This window comes from Somniosus microcephalus, chromosome 5 (assembly GCF_052327205.1).
Source record: "Somniosus microcephalus isolate GS21.2 chromosome 5, FLI_Smic_1.0, whole genome shotgun sequence".
Classification (NCBI taxonomy): domain Eukaryota; kingdom Metazoa; phylum Chordata; class Chondrichthyes; order Squaliformes; family Somniosidae; genus Somniosus; species Somniosus microcephalus.
Genome location: NC_140991.1, coordinates 162,433,576 through 162,458,590, shown reverse-complemented (window position 1 = coordinate 162,458,590; position 25,015 = coordinate 162,433,576). Strand labels below are relative to the sequence as shown.

At 45.8% G+C, this 25,015-nt stretch overlaps 1 protein-coding gene across 1 annotated transcript in view; it reads left to right on the top strand.

Annotated features, from left to right (window-relative positions):
- The window catches only part of dgkb (diacylglycerol kinase, beta), a 1,409,408-nt gene that overhangs the window by 314,323 nt on the left and 1,070,070 nt on the right, over positions 1-25,015 (top strand). The window contains exon 11 of the mRNA XM_085988391.1: positions 9,354-9,470. Coding sequence (XP_085844517.1) covers positions 9,354-9,470 — 117 coding nt within the window. The remainder of the gene's footprint in view (positions 1-9,353; positions 9,471-25,015) is intronic.

The window sequence follows — 25,015 nt, the reverse complement described above, 5'->3', positions numbered from 1 at the left end:
GTTGCCGTGGCAGGGTTGTGTGGTGTCGTGGTCGCTGTTCTCCTGAAAGCTGGGTAATTTGCTGCAAATGATGGTCTGTTTGAGGTTAGGCGGCTGTTTGCAGGCGAGTAGTGGAGGCGTGGGGATGGCCTTAGCGAGGTGTTCATCGTTATCGATGACATGTTGAAGGCTGCGAAGAACATGGCGTAGATTCTCCGCTCCGGGGAAGTACTGGACGACGAATGGTACTCTGTTGGTTGTGTCCCGTGTTTGTCTTCTGAGGAGGAGGAGGTGTATGCGATTTTTTGCTGTGGCCCGTCGGAACTGTCGATCAACGAGTCGAGCGTCATATCCCGTTCTTACGAGGGCGTCTTTCAGCGTCTGTAGGTGTCCATCGCATTCCTCCTCGTCTGAGCAGATCCTGTGTATTCGCAGGGCTTGTCCACAGGGAATGGCTTCTTTAACGTGGTTAGGGTGGAAGCTGGAGAAGTGGAGCATCCTGAGGTTGTCCGTGGGCTTGCGGTAGAGTGAAGTGCTGAGGTGTCCGTCTTTGATGGAGATTCGTGTGTCCAAGAATGAAATCGATTCTGAGAAGTAGTCCATGGTGAGTTTGATGGTGGGATGGAACTTGTTGATGTTATCGTGTAGTCTTTTCAGTGATTCTTCGCCGTGGGTCCATAGGAAGAAAATGTTGTCGATGTATCTGGTGTATAGCGTTGGTTGGAGGACCTGTGCAGCGAATATGTCTGCTCGAACTTGTGCATGAAGATGTTGGCGTATTGGGGTGTGAATTTGGTCCCCATGGCTTTTCCGTGTGTTTGGGTAAAGAACTGGTTGTCGAAGGTGAAGACATTGTGGTCAAGGATGAAGCGGATGAGTTGTAGGATGGCGTCTGGAGATTGGCTGTTGTTGGTGTTGAGTACTGAGGCTGTCGCAGCGATGCCATCATCGTGGGGGATACTGGTGTAGAGTGCTGAGACGTCCATCGTGGTGAGGAGTGTTCCTGGTTCAACTGGTCCGTGGGTGCTGAGTTTCTGTAAGAAGTCTGCAGTGTCGCGACAGAAGCTGGGAGTTCCCTGTACGATGGGTTTCAGGATGCCCTCAACGTATTCAGAGAGGTTCTCACACAGGGTTCCGTTGCCTGATACGACAGGACATCCGGGTGTGTTGGCTTTGTGTATCTTTGGGAGGCAGTAGAAGTCTCCCACGCGGGGAGTACGTGGGATGAGAGCACATACTCCAAGGTGGCCTTCGAGACACACGACAACGCAAAATCGTAGAGCAGAAACTGATAGCCAAGTTCCGCACTCATGAGGTCGGCCTCAACCGGGATCTTGGGTTCATGTCACGCTACATGTAACCTCACCTGACGTAGGGTCATCCAGACTCGAGTCATCATTGGCTTGTTCTCTCTACACAGATGCGGCCGGACCTGCTGTGATTTCCAGCAAAAAAAAAAATTTTTGTCTGTTTTTTGTTTTTCATACAGACCCCAGCATCTGCAACATTTGACCCCTTGTGACCCCACCTCATTGTTCTTTGATGTAATGTTTTCCTGACTGACCTGTTGGGACACCATTCACACCTTTGATTGCTGTGATTATCTCTCTGCCGAGGTGTGATAAATGGCAGTTAGAAAGATTACCTGTAATCATCTGGCATTATTCTCTGACTATATAAGCTGTGTCTTTATGCATCTCTCCACTTCACCTGACAAAGGAGCAGCGCTCCGAAAGCTTGTGATTTCAAATAAAACTGTTGGACTATAACCTGGTGTTGTGTGATTTCTTACTATTTTAGTAGTTATATTAACACTTCTGATACAATGGTAGAGAGAGAAATTTCAGAGAATCACGTTGGCATTCATGGTTTTATCCCACAGAGCAATTACAAGGCTTAAATCTTTAAAGTAATTAAATCCACCTTCATGGTGATTGTTTCAAGTTCCTATATTCCCTCTGGTTCAGCGGTGCCATAAGCAGTCTGAGTGCCTTATGTTTAGGGGCCTGTCCAATATCTAACTATACCATGATATAATCTAGGGCTGTAACAATAGTACCCCCTTGTGATCTGAACCAGATATTCACATCTTTCTCACGTGCTCCACATACCTTTCCAATCTTCGTGAAGTCAAATTGAGTAAATATTTGGTAAGGCGAGGCCAGATACGAATCATTAAGCTATTTTATTTAATAGCAGGTGAACACACAGCAACGATTATGATGGGACTCACTTAATTCAATCAGTACAACTTGTCTACATGGAATAATACAAAATTACAAACATCAGTGGGCCATCTTGCTTGATTTAAACAAAATAATCTCTAACTATTCTGCTGCATTTTCTTTCTGACCCTGGCAAAAACTTGGCCCCATAGCTTTCTGTTTAAAAACATGACTGTCTGCTTGAGTCTCTGTCTATTTTTTAAAAAATCTCCCTGTGTTCATAACCTGAGAGAAGGCCCTGCCAGTCAACCGCTGCTGAGTGCCTGGGATTGGGACTGTTGTGTATGTACCTTTAAGAGAGAACTGCTTTTATACTGTAGTACCGGCAGTGACCACACCTGTATATAAAGCCGTAGCAGGCTTCTGTACTTTCAGTTCCAGCATACCTTCTGTTCAGTAAACACCTGTTATTATCGTTCTCCTGCAGTCCGTGTGTTATTGATACGCGGACACTACACTGGCGACGAGCAGGTTCGAACTCACCTGCAGTACTGCATCACCTCACGGGGATCCATCCCTGAAAAGAAGCTTCTTGGAGGTCGAAGTCAGAGCAACGGGCGTCGACCGTGGGCAACCGCCCAGTGATCCATCGGAGTTCAGAGAATCGCAGGGGAGGCTGTGGAGAGCTGGGCTTGGCTCCCCAGTCAAGGTGTTCCAGCAAATCATGCTGGTAGCAGGTAGTGCGCTGACCCTTCCGGACTGCAGCGGGCTTGAGCTCGATCGAGCGGCTCTGCAAAGGGGCCGTGCAGCGTCGTCGGGACGGAAAAGATAGAGAGGGTGGAGCGCACAGGGCGCGGTCGGTGCTCAAGAGCCGGGCAGCGTCAGAGAAAATAAAATGAGGCGAAGGTAAAGAGACGCGCAGTGGACAGCGTTGAAGAAGAATAAAACTAAGGAATTTAACTAACAAAAGAGAGACGCGCCGAAGCCGCGGGGCACTGCCATTACTATTTAGAACGCTAGGAGCAGCTTTGGCAGCAAGGGGAAGAAGGGAAAGCGCGGGAGGTGCCATTTTAATCCATTGGGGAAGAAGGAAAAGCACGGGAGGTGCCATTTTAAACCACCCAAGATGCCGAAGAGTGGCAGTATCACTGCTTTCGACAACGAAATAGAAGACTGGACCACGTATGTTGAAATAATTGAAGTGTACTGCAAGGCAAATGAGGTGGCCAATGGAAAGAAGGCGTCGGTATTATTAAATTTGATGGGCGCGAGAACGTACGGCCTATTGCGGAATTTAATTACCCCAGCTAAACCAATGGAGAAAAGCTTTGAAGAGATTGTCAATATCTTACAGGAACATGTAAACCCTACACCGCTGCTGATAGCAGAAAGATTCAAGTTCCATAAAAGGAACCAGCACAAAGATGAGAGCAATGCTGACTATCTTACGGAACTACGCAAGTTATCAAAGCACTGCCAGTTCGGAGCAGGACTGGCAGATACCTTAAGGGATAAGTTTGTCTGTGGGCTCCAGAGTGAAGGAACCCAGAAACGACTACTTTCGGAAAAGGACCTGACGCTAGAAAAGGCTTTCAGCGTGGCAGTATCCTATGAAGCAGCAGCACGGGGAGCTGCGGAAATACAACAGAAACTGCAAGAATATAGCACCAACGAAATGGCATATGGAGCAGAAAAGTGCTATTGCTGCGGCAGAACAACCCATGACCAGAAGGACTGCTGATTTAAGGAAAAAATATGCAGGCAATGTGGAAAAGTGGGACACATAGCAAGAGTCTGCAGGTCGGGAAAGAAAACCAACACCAGAAGAACTACTAAGGAAAAGTATAAGAAAGAAAAAAAAATGACAGACAGTAGTTCAGAAGATCAGGAGAGTGATAATGACTCCGGGAGCAGGAGACTAAGTTGTCTAAAGTTACACAACGTGATCGCAAAGGAGGATCACCGAACCATTTGGGTCACCCTCATGATAGCAGGGTCCCAAGTAAAGATGGAATTGGACCCAGGATCAGCCCTAACTGTCATGAATCGACGAGACTATGAGCGGCTATTCTCACACATACCCTTGAAGGACACGTCCATTGTATTGAAGACATATACGGGGCAAAAAGTCTACCCCAGAGGAAAAATAAGGGTGCCCGTTAAATACAACAGCAAGGAAACACAGAAACTGTATCTATATATACTACAAGATGGAGGACCACCATTATTGGGACGTGAATGGATCCGAAAAATACAATTGGATTGGCATTCCATTCAGGCGCTAACTGTGGCTGACAAAAAGGATGACGACGTCACACCTGGACGACTGTCAAAAATTCTAACTGACGCGAAAGAGGTGTTCCAACAAAGACTTGGGACTCTAAAAGGAGTAACGGCAACGATAAAAATCGAAGATAACGCAAACCCAAAATTTTTTAAGGCCAGACCATTACCGTACGCGATCCGCCCAGCCGTCGAAGCAGAGCTGGAGAGTCTGGAGCATTCGAGTGTGCTGTCCAAGGTGGACTGGAGCGAGTGGGCCACACCCATCGTTCCTGTAATGAAGAAATCATTGAGCAGCACGCCTGGGGAGCCGAAGAAGGTTCGCATCTGTGGGGACTTGAAGGTAACTGTGAACCCAGTCCTGCACACAGTACAATATCCACATCCACGGATAGAAGATATTTTCGCCTCACTATCTGGAGGGAAACGCTTTACGAAGATTGATCTGGCCCAAGCGTATCTACAAATGGAGGTAGCAGAAGCATCTAGAAAATACCTCACGATAAACACTCACAAAGGTCTTTACCAGTACAACCGACTGGTATTCAGGGTAGCATCAGCTCCGGCTATTTGGCAGAGGGTGATGGAACAAGTCCTGCAAGGGATCCCGGGGACCCAGTGTTATTTGGACGACATCCTGGTTACGGGCGAAAATGACAGTGAACACCTTGCCAACCTGGAGCAGGTGCTCACTAGATTACAAGAATAGGGGCTACGAGCCAACCGCCCCAAATGTGAGTTTTTCAGGAAACAAATCTCGTATTGTGGCCATATGATTGATGAGGAGGGGTCACATAAGTCCCCAGACAAGATTGAGGCAGTAGTCAAGGCTCCAGCACCGAAAAATGTGTCGCAACTGAGGTCGTTCCTCGGGTTGGTAAACTATTACCATAAGTTCTTGACAAATTTATCTACAATTCTGCACCCACTGAACGCCCTGCTGCAAACTGGAGTAGCATGGAAATGGAGTGATGAGTGTAAGCGTGTCTTTCAGAAATGCAAATGCCTAATCACTTCAAAAGAAGTATTGGCCCACTACAATCCAACACTACCGATTCGGTTGGCATGTGATGCGTCTCCCTACGGCATTGGAGCAGTGCTGTCACACAAATTCCTTGATGGTTCAGAGAGGCCAATAGCCTTTGCGTCGCGCTCGTTAACCTCAGCCGAGCGTAACTACGCCCAGATTGACAGGGAGGCCCTCAGCCTGGTGTGGGGGGTGAAGAAGTTCAATCACTATCTGCACGGGCAGAAATTCACCCTACTGACTGATCATCAGCCTCTGGTCTCCATTTTTAACCCAAAGAAGGGCGTTCCGGTGATGACGGCGCAACGGCTGCAAAGATGGTCACTTTTTCTAGGGGCACATCAGTACGACATAGAGTACAAGGGTACGAAACAGCATGGAAACACTGATGGGCTGTCGCGCCTACCGTTGCCTACAGTGGAGGAAGCACCTGCAGTGGACCCTGTTGAGATATTCCATTCGACCATAGTCGAATGTCTACCTGTTACAAATTCAAGTATAGAGAAGGAAACCCAAAATGACCCGACACTCTCTCGGGTCTATGATTTGACAGTGAAGGGATGGCCAGCATATGGCGACTCACTGTTGCCAGCATTCTCGCCAAGGAGAGAACAGCTGTCAGTGTGCCGGGGGACCTTGATGTGTGGATCCCGAGTGGTAATTCCACCCAAGTTGAGAGATATAGTGCTCAATGAGCTTCATGAGGGTCATCTGGGAGGGGTAAAAATGAAGAGCCTAGCCAGGGCGTTTGTGTGGTGGCTGGGAATCGATAAAGAAAGTCCAAAACGCTCCACCACAGGCCCGCTACACCCATGGGAGTGGCCCTCATCTCCATGGCAATGGGTACACATTGATTTTGCTGGTCCATTTATGGACTCAATGTTTTTAATCGCCGTGGATGCACATTCGAAATGGCCAGAGGTCATCAAAATGTCCTCCACCACCACGGAGAAAACTATTGCAGTCCTACAGACCATCTTCGCCAGGAATGGCTTGCCAGAGCAGATTCGCTCCGACAATGGACCACAGTTTGTGTCCAAGGATTTCCGGAGGTTTTTGAGGAATAATGGTGTAAAACATTACACATCTGCCCCATATCATCCAGCCACAAATGGATTGGCTGAGAGGTTTGTTCAGACCTTTAAAAAAGCAATAAAGGCGATGTATAATGACGACATACCACTACAACACAAGATGGATAATTTCTTGTTTGCTTACCGGAATGCGACACATGCAGTCACCAGCCAAGCTCCAGCCATAATGTTCTTTGACCAAAGGTTAAGATGTCACCTGGATTTGCTCAAACCAAACATAAGACGAGATGTTGAGGATAAGCAATTCCAGCACATCAATGAGAAGCCAACCAGGAGCTTCAAGATAGGGCAACCAGTCTTGGCCCACGACTACCAAACAGAAAAATGGCAGCCAGGAATGATATGCACACAGCAGCGACCACTAATGTACACAGTGGACGTTGGAGAGAGCATCGTGAGACGCCATGCTGACCAGATTCTAGAGTCACAGGAACAAGCCAAACCCATACCACGAGCATGTGCACCTGGTGATGAACCCGAAGTACAGATTGCGTCTACCTCAGAATCAGTGGTATTGGAAGCTGACGAACCAACCAATGACAATGAGCCAGAATCGACTCCGCCGCAAGAACAGGATACTCGAGAAAGGCGCTATCCAGACAGGATCAGGAAGCCTCCTCAAAGACTGTATTTATAAATGATTACATTTAGTTGATGTATATAGTACAGAGAAAATTGTAATTGTAATTAGTTATTATTTAATGGTTAAATGAATGTTATGTACTGTTTATCTAAAAGGGGAGGAATTGTTGTGTATGTACCTTTAAGAGAGAACTGCTTTTATACTGTAGTACCGGCAGTGACCACACCTGTATATAAAACCGTAGCAGGCTTCTGTACTTTCAGTTCCAGCATACCCTCTGTTCAGTAAACACCTGTTATTATCGTTCTCCTGCAGTCCGTGTGTTATTGATACGCGGACACTACAGGGACCTCCCAACACAATGGGTGTGAGAGGTTTATCGATTGCCGAGGCAAGTTAAGGAATTGTATTTTACAGTTTGGGGAAAACAATTTCAAAGCCTAGCTCATTAGCATATTAACAACCTTCCATCTTACAAACTTAAAAAAAAAACTTGTGTGAATGCTCTTTGCTTTAAAACACAACTGTTAAATGTAACTATTTTTCCTCTGGAAAAAGATAAAAAAAATGTGACAGTGATACTGCCTCAATATTGTTTCTAAACACGTTGATTCTAGGTGGATCCTTTTTGTCACCCCATGTTGATACACAAATACACCAAGATTCAGTGTTGGAATATGCTTATTTGTGATTATAACAATTCACTTTATCAATTTTAAACACAGTTGGGCTGTCAGAGCATGTGATGTGCACTTGTGTCTTGCAGCCGGGCAGCGCTGGCAAACTTGCTTTCTTGCGCACGGCCAAGAATAGTGAACAGAGGGGACAATAAGAATGGTTCAGCTTTTTTTGTCTGAAGTTTCTTCTGAATGATTTGTACTTCTTTTTTCTAAGGTCAAAGGCTGTAGAACCCCAGATCAATGCAATAGGGATTGTAAATGATCACTCAGGTTTCAGTGTATTGGGATAAGGTTTTGTCCTTGCTAAGTGATATTGCACTTATACTGTAGCTGCTGGTCCAAAACTGGCAGCTACAGTATGGGTTCTAGCCAAACAATAACTTGTTTACACTGTCTGGCTGGAACTCCAGTTGTCCTGCCCAGGAGAGAGTTCTGTGAAGATGTGGTTAAAATTTATGGGGCCAAATTCCCTCAGCGGTTCCACTGGATCCTGTTGAAACTCCAGTGGGATTCCAGGGCTTGGCTCAGAAAAAGGCTGGGACCTTGACTTTAATTACAAATTCCCATTAGGTCTTGTAGGGCATGGATCCTCCATCAGCTCCTTAGACGAACACTTATGCAGAGTGGGCAGGGCTGAGGTTAGGAGTGAGGACTCCCAATGCTGGGAGCTTCTGCTTCCCTGAACAATTAGGTGCCCAGAGTAACCTTGGAGGCCAGTGCACCCGGAGTGACGAAGCATACAGGCCTCCAGAAGAGTGGAAGTAGGTTTCACCGGGGAGAGCCAGGCTAAGGAAGCAGCCTGGACCTTTTATAAAAAAATTTAAAAAAAATGTGGATTGGCTGTTGTACACAGGGGGCCAAGATGAGAAATGCATTGGGAAATAGTGGTGGGGAGGAAGGCTGGGTAACCAACCCCCACAAAGGTGACTAGGCTCCGGGATTTCTGGCAGCATGGGGCAGGCAAGTGCCTGAGATGCGCAGTAGTGGTGTTTGCTGGGCCCATGCACATAAGGTGCCTTCCATAACCTCCGTGGATCAACACTAAAAGGCACACTCATGGTGTTACTGCTGGGATCGCAACCCATGCATTTTCAGGGCCTAACTATTTAGAGAAAGGAGGGAAGAGTGTCTGCAATGTCTAAATATTTAAACCGGCTGGAGTTATACTCCATTGGTCAACCCCAAGGAGTGTGAGTATAACTCGAGTTAATTTAAATATTTATTAATCCCCTCCTCCAGGGGGTCTCAATGCACTTCTCATAGGGTCGGAATCATTCCTCAGCAATGTTACAGATGCAGTATAAACACATCCTAATATTTAGATGTAATCAGTCTGAGCAGCCATCACAGGTGTTGTAACGCTCTACTGCCATAAGTTCAGTGGAAGAGCAACGGAAACCCTGGTGAAATGATGTAAACGTAACACTTCTGACAAAGTAACGGTGGACAATCCGGCATGGAAATTCAGCCCCTCAGAATCTATTGTGCTATTTCAGAGAAATGAGATACTTACAGATTTCACTGTTTTGTTTTTAATACCAGGAAAGGCAATCCACTGTGAAAAGAAGAGATGATAATTCCGTACAAACAAAAAAGTCAGAGGAGCGCACCAAAATACAAAGAGCTAACTCTGTCACTGTTGACGGACAGGGATTGCAGGTAGGCTGTTCAATAATGCGAGAAACTGTAATTCCGTTGTTTTCTTTCCGAAGGAAGCTCTGGGTGTAAGAGGAGCAGGGACCTGGAGAGCACATTCTGTTGCTGTTGCTTGACTTTGGGCAACCTGCCCATCAACAGTCCAGCACCGGATAAGTTTAGATGGGTGGCGTTCTTGATATCTCACTGGGAGTGTAACGTGGCAGTGTAATGTTCGAGATAGATATTGTAAGACAATCGGGATAAACAAAGCCAAAATCCGAAGTGGGGGAGAGGGGAGGATGCAGGCGCGGGCTGTAAAATTGGGTAGAGCCCAGTTTCTCAGAGATTCCACCCCGTGGAGAGGAGGACAGGAAATTCTGGTGGGTAAGGGTGATTCCTTTATCCGCCCCAGGTCAAAGGGGCATATCTGGGGGAGTTCCCAGGCTTCCCTGAGAAATTACATAGAATTAAAATAAATTCTGTCCGGTACACCACCTGAAAGGTCCAACAGAACCGACAGCAGATGTCTGTTCCTTTTTGGGCCTTGTAAAGGCCCCAAAATGTCTCAGGGACAAGGTAATCAATTCCTCTTGGACTGATTACCTTGTAGGGACAGCCTGATAGTTCCTTTGGAAACTGAAGAGTTTTGCTGCCCTATTTCTATGAGGCATTTCCCAGGTCTCACCTATTGCATCTGAGCAGGATGGTGGTACTCAGCCACTCTGGGCCTTCCACAGGGCAGATGCTGCTGTTGTGTACTTGCAGGCATCGCTGGCCTGCTCTGACTATGCTAATGATGCAGTCCCTACTATTTGGGCTGGTGCCTGTGTCTTTGGGGATCGGTGGACTGAGGCTCTGCTTCCACTGGCGGAGCAAGGCCATTCGGCCCCTCTGTCTCCTTATCAGAGGTGAGTAACCCTTGATCCTGGCTGAGCTGTCATAATCTTCTGTGTTATGAAACAAGAAGCTGCGTCATCAAAAATATTGGATAATGCAAGCCCCAGTAGGAATTCGTAATATCAGGGTTAACGCAATTTACATCAGCTATTTTGGCACTTGTAGCTCTTCATCCAATCAAGAACTTCTGTCTTATGTTTGGAAATTGATGAGTTATTCTCACAGGTTAGTTCCCTTCCAGTATCCAATATCATCTCCTGTTCTTGCAGAGAACATTCCTTCCTGATGTTTCTGGACATTCAGGATAGCAAACTTTGCAGACTGCGACTGTCACAGTTTATTCAGGCTGTACTTGTGCAGCTGTTCCACCAAAAACAAAAGCTCCATTGCTACAATGTTGTGTACTTTGTTACTACAGGACAATAGGACATTTCATTTTACATGCAGTCCATGACAGCAACATTCAGAGCTTTCTTAAAAGCACACACACAGCTGCTTTTAGGTGTTAGCTGGGCTCAGTCAGTAAACTACTGTTACGCAGGGCACAGCCCAACATTGTGGTAGATAATTATGGAAGTGCTGATGGAAGTTAACAGTAATTTGCACTGTAGCTTCACTCCATTACTGCTTCCTCATTTAAAACAATGGGAGGGCATGCCAGTGCACAAAAAAAATATAATTATACCCTTGGGCTGGAATCTTGAACACGACTGGTTAAAATGCAGTCAAGTCACATAAAGCTAGTTTCTGTGTTACCTGCTAGCATTCTCTACTCGGCACTAGTCAAATTGTGAGTGGCATTAGAACAGAACTACAGAAATCTAGGTGGTTAATTTGGATAACCTCCAAAACCATGCACGGGGATCCAGGTACGCGATTAACTCGTGCCCGTTCATTGCGTTGCAGGCAGCATGTTAAATTTGCGTTGCCTGCTGTGTTAAATGATTGCTACATGCAGCCAGCACTACCCGTGATGTTCATTGGCTTCACGCATCAGCAGGGGGCCCAATATCATGAGTGGCAAGTGCTACTTAAAGGCAGCCTGCACCTCTTAAAAGGGTGTGCAGGGTCATCCAGATTCGAGTCGACATTGGCTTGTTCTCTCTACACAGATGTGGCTGGACCTGCTGTGATTTCCAGCCAAAAAAAATGTTTTTTGTCCGTTTATTTGTTTTTCATACAGACCCCAGCATCTGCAATATTTGACCCCTTGTGACCCCAGCTCATTGTTCTTTGATGTAATGTTTCCCTGACTGACCTGTTTGGACACCATTCACACCTTTGACTGCTGTGATTATCTCTCTGCCGAGGTGTGATAAATGGCAATTGGAAAGGTTACCTGTAAACATCTGACATGATTCTCTGACTATATAAGCTGTGTCTTTATGCATTTCTCCACTTCACCTGAAGAAGGAGCAGCGCTCCGAAAGCTTGTGATTTCAAATAAAGCTGTTGGACTATAACCTGGTGTCGTGTGACTTCTTACTCTTAAAAGGGAGGTACATTGTGGCTACAAGAAGTGGTGGAAGTCTTTTGAAACTGAATCTGTGCTGTGATAATTTGAGGAATGGCTGAACATGCGCGAGAGCATGCACCAAGGTTTTCTGACAATGCATTGGAGATCTTGGTGCAAGATGTGGAGAGAAGGAGAGAGGGCAGGAGAAGAAGTAGTGGTGGAGGTCAATGCCTGGACTGTAACTCCCAGAACATGTTTGCAGTGCAGGCAGAAGTTTAATGATCTGATACGAGTTGACAAGGTGAGTGAGTTCAATCTTCAAATGGCATATCCTACAACTGCACCTCTAGCCTCATCCACTGCTCAATTCACTGCACCCCAATCACCCACCTACCAACAATCTCCATAAATCAGTACTCAACCCTTCAATTCATATGCTTTACCTCACCTTCACACACTTAACACTGTTGCAAGCCTCGCACCCACAACTCATAGCTCGCACACACTGGCAGCTATTCAATCATGACAGCCACAGGCAATGCTATCCTTGCCCTGCTTTGAGGCTGCAGTTGTGGCTGAAGCAGTTGGCAGACTTCAGCCACAACCTCTTTTTTGAGAAGAATATGTCTGATGCATTGGTCCTCGCTGAAGTTGAGGTATGAGAATTATTCTCTGAAGACCCTCGGTGGATATGGTCTCCTGCTGAGAGCACTTCTCCTCCTCTTCCTCCTTCCTCTTCTAGCAACTTGTCCTGATCTGCGAGGCCTCTCTTCATTCTCCCAGTCATGTTCAATTCCCAGTGGAAGCCCTGCCAGGCCACCCATGTATGGAAACAACTTGTTTCAGCACAAGATTTTAAATGACCAAGAAACTACTTCAAGATCAGCTAGACCACTCCCTGTAGAGTATTCAAATTTAGCCAAGTATAGGAAAGCTCCAAAAACATGTCCAATTGCACCTGCAGCCAGAAGAAATAATGCAGCAACTAACCTGTAAGTAGATCCCTTTAAATAGCTCTGGTGGAGTGTCCTTCATTCTGTTTAATGTCGTGTTTAGCTGTGCGAGGTTAAGACAGGGTGTTGGCTGGAGCATGGAGTTCGAAATTGGTAGCGCTGCTGTCAAATTAGCATTGCACACTGATTTGTGTCACCATCTCGCTGCTCTACATGTTGCCAGCAGTCGTTAGGTGCAAGCGCACAAACCCCTTTAGCGAGATCACGTCCTTCGCACACATCTCGGACCCCAATTTAGATCCTTATGTGGCTGCATAGCACCTAAAAAAAAGGGTGCTACATGGCCTAATTTAGCCCTCACAGGCTTTAGTTAAGTTCTACTGTAGTAAATTATTGACACACTAACTTATCCATATAATCAAGCATGCTAATAATACCTGAAACCAACCGCCGAGAGTGTTTTTGTCAATTTAATTAATTTCTGATACCAATTAGTTGATATATGACCAAATAAAGGCTGAAAAATGCAAACAATTGCTTAATGATGCTGCTGCATATTGTTTTAAAACTGAAAAGTGTTGTGTATGTACCTTTAAGAGAAGAACTGATTCTGTACTGCAGTACCGGCAGTGACCACCCCTGTATATAAAGCCATAGCAGGCTTCTGTATTTCAGTCTTGAATTACTCTCTGTTCAGTAAATACCTGTTTTATTGTTCTCCTGCAGTCTGAGTATTATTGATCCTCGGACACTACACTGGCGATGGGCAGGTTTGAACTCACCTGCAGTACTGCATCACCTCACGGGGATCTTTTCCCTGAAGAGAAGCTCCTTGGAGGTCGAAGTCAGAACGGCGGGCGTCGACCGCGGGCAACCGCCCAGGGATCCATCGGAGAGTTGCAGGGGAGGCTGTGGAGAGCTGGGCCTGGCTCCCTAGTCGAGGTGTTCCAGCAAGTCATGCTGGTAGCAGGTAGTGCGCTGACCCTTCCAGACTGCGGCGGGCTCGGGCTCGATCGAGCGGCTCTGCAAAGGGGCCATGCAGCGTCGTCGGGAGGAAGAGAGAGAGAGGGTGGAGCGCACAGGGCGCGGTCGATGCTCCAGAACAGGGCAGCGTGGAGAGGATAGAACGCGAGGAAGGAAAAGTGAGACGCGCCGAAGCCGCGGGTCGCCGCCATTACCCTGTAGAACGCTAGGAGCAGCGTGGCAGCAAGGGGAAGAAGGAAAAGCGCGGGAGGCGCCATTTTATTCCATTGGGAAAGAAGGAAAAGCGCGGGAGGCGCCATTTTATTACATTGGGGAAGAAGAAAATGCGCGGGAGGCGCCATTTTAAATCACCCAAGATGCCGAAGAGTGGCAGTATCACTGCTTTCGCCAACGAGGTAGAAGACTGGACCACGCATGTGGAAAGAATTGAAGTGTACTGCAATGCCAATGAGGTGGCCAATGGAAAGAAGGCGTCGGTATTATTAAAAATGATGGGCGCGAGAACGTACGGCCTATTGCGGAATTTAATTACCCCAGCTAAACCAATGGAGAAAAGTTTTAAAGAGATTCTTAATATCTTACAGGAACACCTAAACCCTACACCGCTGCTGATAGCAGAAAGATTCAAGTTCCATAAAAGAAACCAGCACAAAGATGAGAACAATGCTGACTATCTTACGGAACTACGCAAGTTATCGAAGCACTGCCAGTTTGGAGCAGGACTGGCAGACACCTTGCGGGATAAGTTTGTCTGTGGGCTCCAGAGTGAAGGAACCCAGAAACGACTACTTTCGGAAAAGGACCTGACGCTAGAACAAGCTTTCAGCGTGGCAGTATCCTACGAAGCAGCAGCACGGGGAGCTGCGGAAATACAACGGAAACCACAGGAATACAGCGCTAACGAAATGGCGTATGGAGCAGAAAAGTGCTATCGCTGCGGCAGAACAACCCATGATCAGAAGGACTGCTGGGTTAAGGACAAAGTATGCAGGCAATGTGGGAAAATGGGACACATAGCAAGAGTCTGCAGGTCGGGAAAGAAAACCAACACTACAAGAACTACTAAGGAAAAGTACAAGAAAGTAAAGAAATTGACAGAGAGTAGTTCGGAAGATCAGGAGAGTGATAAGGACTTCGGGAGCAGGAGACTAAGTTGTCTAAAGTTACACAACGTGATCGCAAAGGAGGATCACCGAACCATTTGAGTCACCCTCATGATAGCAGGGTCCCCAGTAAAGATGGAATTGGACACAGGATCAGCCCTAACTGTCATGAATCGACGAGACTATGAGCGGCTATTCTCACACATACCCTTGAAGGACATGTCCATTGTATTGAAGACATATACGGGGCAAAAAGTCTACCCCAGAGGAAAAATAAGGGTGCCAGTTGAATACAACGGCAAGGAAACACAGAAACTGTATCTATATATACTACCAGATGGAGGACCACCATTATTGGGACGTGAATGGATCCGAAAAATACAATTGGATTGGCATTCCATTCAGGCGCTAACTGTGACTGATAAAAAGGATGATGACATCACACCTGGACGACTGTCAAAAATTCCAACAGACGCGAAAGAGGTGTTCCAACAAGGACTTGGGACTCTAAAAGGAGTAATGGCAATGATAAAAATTGAAGATAACGCAAACCCAAAATTTTTTAAGGCCAGACCGGTACCTTACGCGATCCGCCCAGCCGTCGAAGCAGAGCTGGAGAGTCTGGAGCATTCGGGTGTGCTGTCCAAGGTGGACTGGAGTGAGTGGGCCACACCCATCGTTCCTGTAATGAAGAAATCATTGAGCAGCATGCCTGGGGAGCCGAAGAAGGTTCGCATCTGTGGGGACTTCAAGGTAACTGTGAACCCAGTCCTGCACACAGTACAATATCCACTTCCACGGATAGAAGATATTTTCGCCTCACTATCTGGAGGGAAACACTTTACAAAGGTTGATCTGGCCCAAGCATATCTACAAATGGAGGTGGAAGAAGCGTCTACGAAATACCTCACGATAAACACTCACAAAGGCCTTTACCAGTACAATCGACTGGTATTCGGGGTAGCATCAGCCCCGGCTATTTGGCAGATGGCGATGGAACAAGTCCTGCAAGGGATCCCGGGGACCCAGTGTTATTTGGACGACATCCTGGTTATGGGTGAAAATGACAGTGAACACCTTGCCAACCTGGAGCAGGTGCTCACGAGATTACAGGAATATGGGCTACGAGCCAACCGTCCCAAATGCGAGTTCTTCAGGAGACAAATCTCGTATTGTGGCCACATGATTGATGAGGAAGGGTTGCATAAGTCGCCGGACAAGATTGAGGCTGTAGTCAAGGCTCCAGCACCGGAAAATGTGTCGCAACTGAGGTCGTTCCTCGGGTTGGTGAACTACTACCATAAGTTCTTGCCGAATTTATCTAAAATTCTGCACCCACTGAACGCCCTACTGCAAACTGGAGTAACATGGAAATGGAGTGATGAGTGTAAGCATGCCTTTCAGAAATGTAAATGCCTAATCACTTCAAAAGAAGTATTGGCCCACTACATTCCAACACTACCGATTCGGTTAGCATGTGATGCGTCTCCCTACGGCATCAGAGCGGTGCTGTCACACAAATTCCCTGACGGTTCAGAGAGGCCAATAGCCTTTGCGTCGCGCTCGTTATCCTCAGCCGAGCGTAACTACGCCCAGATTGACAGGGAGGCCCTCAGCCTGGTGTGGGGGGTGAAGAAGTTCAATCACTATCTGCACGGACAGAAATTCACCCTACTGACTGATCATCAGCCCCTGGTCTCCATTTTTAACCCAAAGAAGGGTGTTCCGGTGATGACGGCGCAACGGCTGCAAAGATGGTCACTTTTTCTAGGGGCACATCAGTACGACATAGAGTACAAGGGTACGAAACAGCATGGAAACGCTGATGGGCTGTCGCGCCTACCGTTGCCTACGGTAGAGGAAGCACCTGTAGTGGACCCTGTTGAGATATTCCATGCGACCATAGTCGAATGTCTACCTGTTACAAACTCAAGTATAGAGAAGGAAACCCGAAATGACCCGACACTCTCTCAGGCCTATGATTTGATGGTGAAGGGATGGCCAGCACATGGCGACTCACTGTTGCCAGCATTCTCACCAAGGAGAGAACAGCTGTCAGTGTGCCGGGGGACCTTGATGTGTGGATCCCGAGTGGTAATTCCACCCAAGTTGAGAGATAGAGTGCTCAATGAGCTTCATGAGGGTCATCTGGGAGGGGTAAAAATGAAGAGCCTAGCCAGGGTGTTTGTGTGGTGGCTGGGAATCGATAAAGAAATCGAGGATATGACCAAGAGATGCACAGGATAGCAGAAGGTCCAAAACGCTCCACCACAGGCCCCGCTACATCCATGGGAGTGGCCCTCATCTCCATGGCAACGGGTACACATTGATTTTGGTGGTCCATTTATGGGCTCAATGTTCTTAATCGCTGTGGACGCCCATTCGAAATGGCCAGAGGTCATCAAAATGTCCTCCACCACCACGGAGAAAACTATTGCCGTCCTGCGGACCATCTTCGCCAGGAATGGCTTGCCAGAACAGATTTGCTCCGACAATGGGCCACAGTTTGTGTCAGAGGATTTCCGGCGGTTTCTGAGGAATAATGGGGTGAAGCATTACACATCTGCCCCATATCATCCAGCCACAAATGGATTGGCTGAGAGGTTTGTTCAGACCTTTAAAAAAGCAATAAAGGCGATGTGTAACGACAACATACCACTACAACACAAGATGGATAATTTCTTGTTTGCTTACCGGAATGCGACACATGCAGTCACCAGCCAAGCTCCAGCCATAATGTTCTTCAACCGAAGGCTAAGATGTCACCTGGATTTGCTCAAACGAAACATAAGACGAGATGTTGAGGATAAGCAATTCCAGCACATAAATGAGAAGTTAACCAGGAGCTTCAAGATAGGGCAACCAGTCTTGGCCTGCGACTAGCGAACAGAAAAATGGCAGCCAGGAACGATATGCACACAGCAGGGACCACTAATGTACACAGTGGATGTTGGAGAGAGCATCGTGAGATGCCATGCTGACCAGATTCTAGAGTCACAGGAACAAGCCAAACCCATACCACGAGCAGGTGCACCTGGTAATCAACCCGAAGTACAGATTGCGTCTACCTCAGAAGCAGTGGTATTGGAAGCTGACGAACCAACCAATGACAATGAGCCAGAATCAACTCCGCCGCAAGAACAGGATACTCGAGAAAGGCGCTATCCAGTCAGGATCAGGAAGCCTCCTCAAAGACTGAACTTATAAATGATTATTTCAGTTGATTTATATAGTACAGAGAAAATTGTAATTGTAATTAGTTATTATTTAGTTGTTAAATGAATGTTATGTGCTGTTTATCTAAAAGGGGAGGAATTGTTGTGTATGTGCCTTTAAGAGAAGAACTGATTCTATACTGCAGTACTTGCATTGACCACCCCTGTATATAAAGCCGTAGCAGGCTTCTGTATTATAGTCTTGAATTACTCACTGTTCAGTAAATACCTGTTTTATTGTTCTCCTGCAGTGATCCTCGGACACTACACCACTGAATTTTGCAGGAGGTGTTAACGATGCCATGCCCAGGCGCTAGGGCATTTGCGTTCCCTAATGAGAGGCGCAAATTAACCAATTTTTCCCCCTTAACATTTTATTGGTGTACATAAATGTCTACAGACTAACTATCACCCATGTGTGAGCCCCTAGTGCCTGTCTTAAATGGTCTCTTACATACTCAACTGAGGCTCCTGAGATGCTTGTGGTCAGTGACCTCTAGGAGCTCCGGCCTGAAATGCCTCAGGTGCAGACTAATAACTCGACTATTACTAGGGTAGTCTGGGCCAGCTGGCATCAGGGTAGGCATCACTGGAGGGGACGATGAGGGTGCAGACATGCTGTCATCATGAGAGAGGGTAACATGTTCCATTCTCATCGCGCGAAGGCTCCAGCTATCACACTGCAGCTCAGACTTCCACTGATTTGTTGGAGAGTAGACTATAGGACTTCCATAATGTGCCTGAAGCCACTATCCATCACCCAGCTTGTCCGAGATGATGGAGCCCAGAACCTGCAGTGCCCCCAACATGAGCATCCCTGAGGAAAACTATTATGAGTGTCACAGGCTGCTGCACATAGGAACCAGCAATAACGTCGATCACTCGTCTCTGCCCGCCTCAGCCAATCTGCTGCTGAACCCTCCTCCTTGCATTTGTTACCTTCAGACTCTACTATTTCAGTGCTCTCCTGGCCGGCCTCCCATCTTCCATCTCCATAACCTTGGGCTCATCCAAAACTCTGCTGCTCCTATCCTAACTCATGTCACCCATCCACCCATCACCCCTGTGCTCACTGACTTATATTGGCTCCCAGTTCACCAATGCCTCAATTTTAAAATTTTCATCCTTGTGCTCAAATCCCCCCATGGCCTCGCGAATCCTGATCTCTTTAACCTCCTCCAGCCCTACAATCCTCCAAGAACTCTGTGTTCCTCCAACTCTGGCCTCTTGTGCATTCCCCACTTCCTTTGCCCCACAATTGGAGGTCGTGCCGTTAGTATCTAGGCCCTAAGCTCTGGAATTCCGTCCATAAACCTCTCCACCTCTCAACCTCTCTCTCCACCTTTAAAAGGCTCCTTAAAACCTACATCTTTGACCAATCTTTAACTCACCCATCCTAATATCTCCTTCTTGGCTCGGTGCCAATTTTTGCCTGATTATGCTCCTATGAAGCGCCTTGGGATGTTTGACTATGTTAAAGACGCTATATAAATGCAAGTTGTTGTTTTTGAAGTGAGCACTTACTCTATGGTTAACTGCGGAGTGTTGGTGCAATCTTCCAGAACTCCATACGGGGTTGGTAGTGGACTCTGCCACACTCTTCAATGTGTTACAGTAGCTCCCTAGCAGGCAGTCCAATACATTCAGCAATGGCTGGTGAAGAGAGAGCATCTTTCAGTTAAGTGCTGGGCCCTTGAAGTCTGCATCTGCTTAAAGTCTCCTCTTCAGCAGAGCGAGGATGCTTGCTTGCTCTCCAATGAGCTGTTTCCTGGGCTGTCCTGCCCACTTGCACCTCATCCTGCTCACTTGTGCTCAGTGAATCATCCAGCGCAGACCCCTGTAATTCACTATCCATCCTGTGCTGCTTGGACGGGTAAGAACGAGTGATGGTGCATCTTCGGGAGGGGTCTCCCCATCAGTCTATGTGCCTGCAGGGTAAATTGAGAAGGATTAGAATGTAATGGCAAGGGTAAGCAGTAGCAGATGAGTGACAGCACAGTACAGAATTAGGTAGTCATTGCTGAGTGCGTGAGTATCAGTGAGAGAATTAAGAAGGAAGAGAAAATAAAGGGAAGACACCCAAACACCATGCTGTGAGTGGCCTCCAGTCTCGCTATCTCCGATGCTGGGCGTCTTCCTTTTACCAATGATGTTGATGGCTGTGTCCTCCATTGGTGTCAGAATTTGTAGTGGAGTTGGACTTCCTCCTGTTTGTGAAGTCCTTTTTTGTATGTGTGCCAGCTTTTCCTGCAAGAAGAGTAGGAATGTGTTAGTGTGTGCTATGTTGAAGGGTTTTGAAGATCTGTGAGGCATCTTTGCATAGTGTGCATGCAAAAAGGAAAAAGCAGCAAGTGTGGGCTAGGTGAAGTCATTGTGAGGGCGGTAATACGTTTTGAGTGTATGAGTGCAAGCAGAAGGCGGTGTAGTGAATGAGGCATGGGAAGCGGGAAAGGGAAGGATTGCTAGTGCTGGGGCCAATTTAGGGTAGTGTAGGACTCTACAGAGAGTAAGAGAGCTGTGAAGGGGAGTTGTATCTTGGCAGTACTGGTAAGGTCATTAAATTTCTTTCTGCACTGCAGCCAGGTCCTTGAAACTATGCTGCTGGCATTGACCTGCCCAGCCATCACCCTCCACTGCCGCTGGCTAATTTTCTAGGACATTTGTCACTCATCAGAGGAAAAGAGGACCTTTTTTCTATTCCTTACTTGCAACATGACCACCTCCACAGCATGTGTCAGAGAATCGGGGGCGGGGTGGTGCGGGGGGATGGGGGTCTTGGATGATGTCATGCTGCTGTTGCTGCACCAGCCACCAATGAAAAACGCCCCTCCCCTTTAAGGGCTGCAGGCTGTCTTTAAGTGCCAGCTGGCCTGCTGGATTTCCTGCCCTTCTAAATAGTGAGCTGCCTACTAGCAGTGTGATTAGCACTGGCAGCCCACCTGTTCTTTTTAAATGAGCCCTGACCATGAAAATTAAGATGTATCAGGCCTCCCACCAATATCATTGGGCAGGTAGACTGAACACCCTTGGCAACGCCACATACAAAAATCACCCCCGTCTTTTCTTTTTACCAAGATATCTTGCAGCAGTGATTACGTGGGCTGCCCAGCACACACTTCTGTCCTTTCTGAAAGGTGGAAAACACTCTGTTGTCAGACTGTGCCGTTCAAGGCCAAACTAATGGTGGAATATATTTGCACAATATTTAATTACACAGAGGCAAAAGAATATGCAGATAATTTGCAACACAATTCTTGATTAACATAATCATTTAAATGATTTACAAAACCAAAATAGTAGTGTCCAAAATCGAGGAATCCTTTTCAAAATCTCTTCGTTGAATCTTTGTTGATCATGATGCAGGCTTCTACTTATAGAACTCTGTCGCTATCTCAGTGCATGATGTCTAGTGAAACAACTGAAGCAAGGGAACTCCAGAATGGGAATAGCCCACAGTACATGTACTGCTCCAAGCCAGATTTTGACACTCAACATCAAAATAGTCCTTTCACAAAGCATGATTCTTTGAAGATGAGCCAGATTCTTTCTCAACAGGCAGGTAATTAGAATATTAATTATTTCTGTCACTCAAATGGATGGAATGCGAACAGCAACCCTCTTGCTGTATGGAGAGTTGTTTACCAGACCGACTGAAATTTTTCCTCTGGCGCTGCATTCCATGAATAGTTGCAACAATCACAAGGAATTAATTTACTTTCACAGTGGAAAACTTCCATGCATTATCATTTAAATAATCTGAGGCACAAACCAAATAAACTTATTCTGGTTAGATTCTGATTTTAAACAGCTCCATTAGCCAAGGTAGGCTGCCTCCCCTACACACTAAAAACTATCTTTAGATTGTATTTGTCAATTTTTTCCCACATTTGTCTAATTTTCTTTCCTTCAAAATAGAATATAAATGCCTATCTAAAGCTATATCTGAAATACGCAGAAATAGTCTAATACAATGCAGGACCGGTGTCTGTTCCTATAGCTTGCCAAAACTCACACATAAAGAATGGCTGCATTGGCAAGGTAGTGGAGGGAGCTGGCATCTCTGGAACTGTACGTCAGCATGAGTCATCACCTTCAGAAGAAGAGGAACGGAAAAAGAGGGATTGGAGGAGGAATAAAAATGTTTCCATCCATTTTTCTTAGTGGCATCAAAAGACATTGGGCAGTATTTTCCGATCGGAGGCTTCCCACATGTGGAGGCCTCCGATCTGGAAAAAATCTACACACTTACCTGAGGGCTCCCGAGGTGAGTATAGTTCCGCTCCTGGGCCTTTCCAACTCCAAGTGTGCAGGGCCCACGTATCCCAGGGGCGCATGCAATTCGCAAGCATCTCCCTTCATACACTTGATGGACCTGTCAAATATATGAATGGAAATCACCCCAAAAACACTTTAAAACATTAAGTATTTTTTTTTTAAATCACATTTTTTAAATTATTTGAAATTACAATAAATTAAATATTTTAAACAAAAATTTAATTTTTTGAAAAAAATAATTCAAGTTTTTTACTGGGCTAAAAGTAAACTTACCTTTTTTAAAAGTATTTTTAAATGATAAATGAGTGAAATAAAAAAAAAAAGTGCTGGTAAGATTTCTAAGGGTTTTCTGCGGGCGGAGGTTCTCCAGAGAGCAGAACTATCCGCCTGCAGAGGCCCTTCTCCAGGGCAGGCATACAATCTGCCAAGAGCATTCTTGACAGATCGGAAATGCCAGTTTTCAGCACATGCGCTGTGCAAGCCTGAAACCGGCATTTCCGATGTCCCTACGGGTGGGTACACAGCGCGTACCCACCCGTAGGCATTGGAATATCCGGCCCAATAGTACATTTTGTGCTGATGGCACTCAATGGCAATTGTTGGAATGAATGTTGATTCATGACTGATGGTATGAAAAATGAATGACTTATCTCTCCCATCTCGATGGCTCTTCAATCATTGTGTTTTATTCCATGGAAACAATAAAAGTGTATGACAGCTGACATAATAAGCCAAAACTACTATTGTTTTTTGACATGAACTAATAGAGCAAGGGTAGCTCTGGTTAATGTACAGTAAAGTGACAGTAGTTCAGGATATAGTAAAATAAACACTGTTTGCCAAGCTATTTGCCCTCAGGTTTCAGCAATAAGGCTGACATCTCTCCAGCTTTGGCCATGCCATTATAACACACTACTAAGATATGGCTTCCAGCTGTCAGGCAGTATTTTAGCCCTCGTGCTGGAAATAACATTACATTTTTGTTTTACAGTGTTGCTCAGGAAATGATTTATTTAATTGCAGTGATCACATGTCCGTTCAGGTGTTCTTAAAGTACTTTAACTCTTTGGAATGGTGCACTAAGAGGGTCGTTAAGGACTGCTGAAGTCTGAAACTGATTTGCAAAGCAAATTCATATTTACTTCCCAAAGAATTAGTGTCTGTGCCAGTGGAAAAAAAGAAACAAGAAGAAATAACTGCGGTGCACTCTGGAGGTACCATGGCAACGAAAGAGACCTAGCAGTTCATTGATGTCTATTAATCATGGTTAAGCACATTTATCTTAGTTCTTTATAGCTAACCAGCATAATGATCAGGATTATTATTTATAATTAGAGGAAGTAATAGATCATACATAACCTTTGGATGAGTCTCATTAATTTACCTGATTCCATCGGGACTTCATACTGAGGTAGTTAGGTACTTCATCTCTGTCATTCTGTGCTCCATTGGCACATAGTTAATGCTCTGAAAAGGACAGCAGCATGATCATGGAAAGAAAAATATGACAAAATCCCAAGGGACATTTGTGACTATTTTGTACAGGAGTGGTAAGAAAATGTAGGACATTGCTTTGAAACTTGGGGTACAGTGTTTCCAGAGTTCATAAAGGTTATCTATAAAGCACTGGTTGATTCATTGCATTCGAAGTTAAGCTTGTGTAGGTGTTAACATTAAATAAGAGTGTGGTGCCAAATGCCACTGTGCCAATTATGATAATGACACTTAATGATCAGAGATTTACTTTCAATTAAATATGCTACTTAATTAACTGTAAAAGTTGGTAAGCCTATGGAAAATCTGGTGGAAAAGAATTGCTTTCAGAACAATTCATGAGGAGGACAGGGAACTCCTGTTCAGAAATATAATTTATATGCTCTGAGGTTCAAGCTTGTATGGATCCTCAGTGTATGTTGCAATATTAGCTGTTTTTCTTGTATGTTTATTTGCCATTAACTTTTTCCATAATTTTTTTAATGAATGTGATATGAAATGTTTAACTAGTTTCAAAATTTTAATAGCCCTGTCATTGTGAAAAAATACAACCAAAAGTAAAGGAATCAAAAATTCTGTGCAGCCCAGCATTAATGTTCCCCCTGAATTAATGAAGCTGATTTTAACTGTTGGTGCAAAAGGGGCAGTCAGCGGACAGCCATGAGACCTGAGTCATCTTGATGCCTGCATCAAAGCTGCGAGCTGCACATTCCAGACCAGCGCTCTGATGCAGCTCCTCAGTTGAGGAGGGCAGGAAATTGGCTGGCTCCTATTCAGAGCCGGCCAAAAGTCTGGCCCCTGGGGAGAAATGATCCGAGGGTGGGGGACTGCTCCTCTTGGCCCCACAAAAAATAGATGGAAAAGGTTCTGGGCTAATTTTTAAGTCAATTCCAGTGGTCCCTTGAAGGACAGTGGGTTCATCCACTCAACGCCTGGTACAAATGGGTGGAGCATGTGCAACATAAATGGGGCAGCAAGTGGTAAAAGCAAGCAGTAAAATCAGACCCAATGTGCTTAAGTGATGTCTCTACCTTGCTAAACTTATCAAGCAGATGAGCTGGAGTCTTGGCTTGTTTCACTTGTTACCTTAAGAAATATGAGGCAAGAAACTTGTAATTCTACAGCTTCCTTCTCAGAGTTTTTTTTATTAATCCTTCTGCTGTTTTCACGGATATACCCTTTTCTTTGC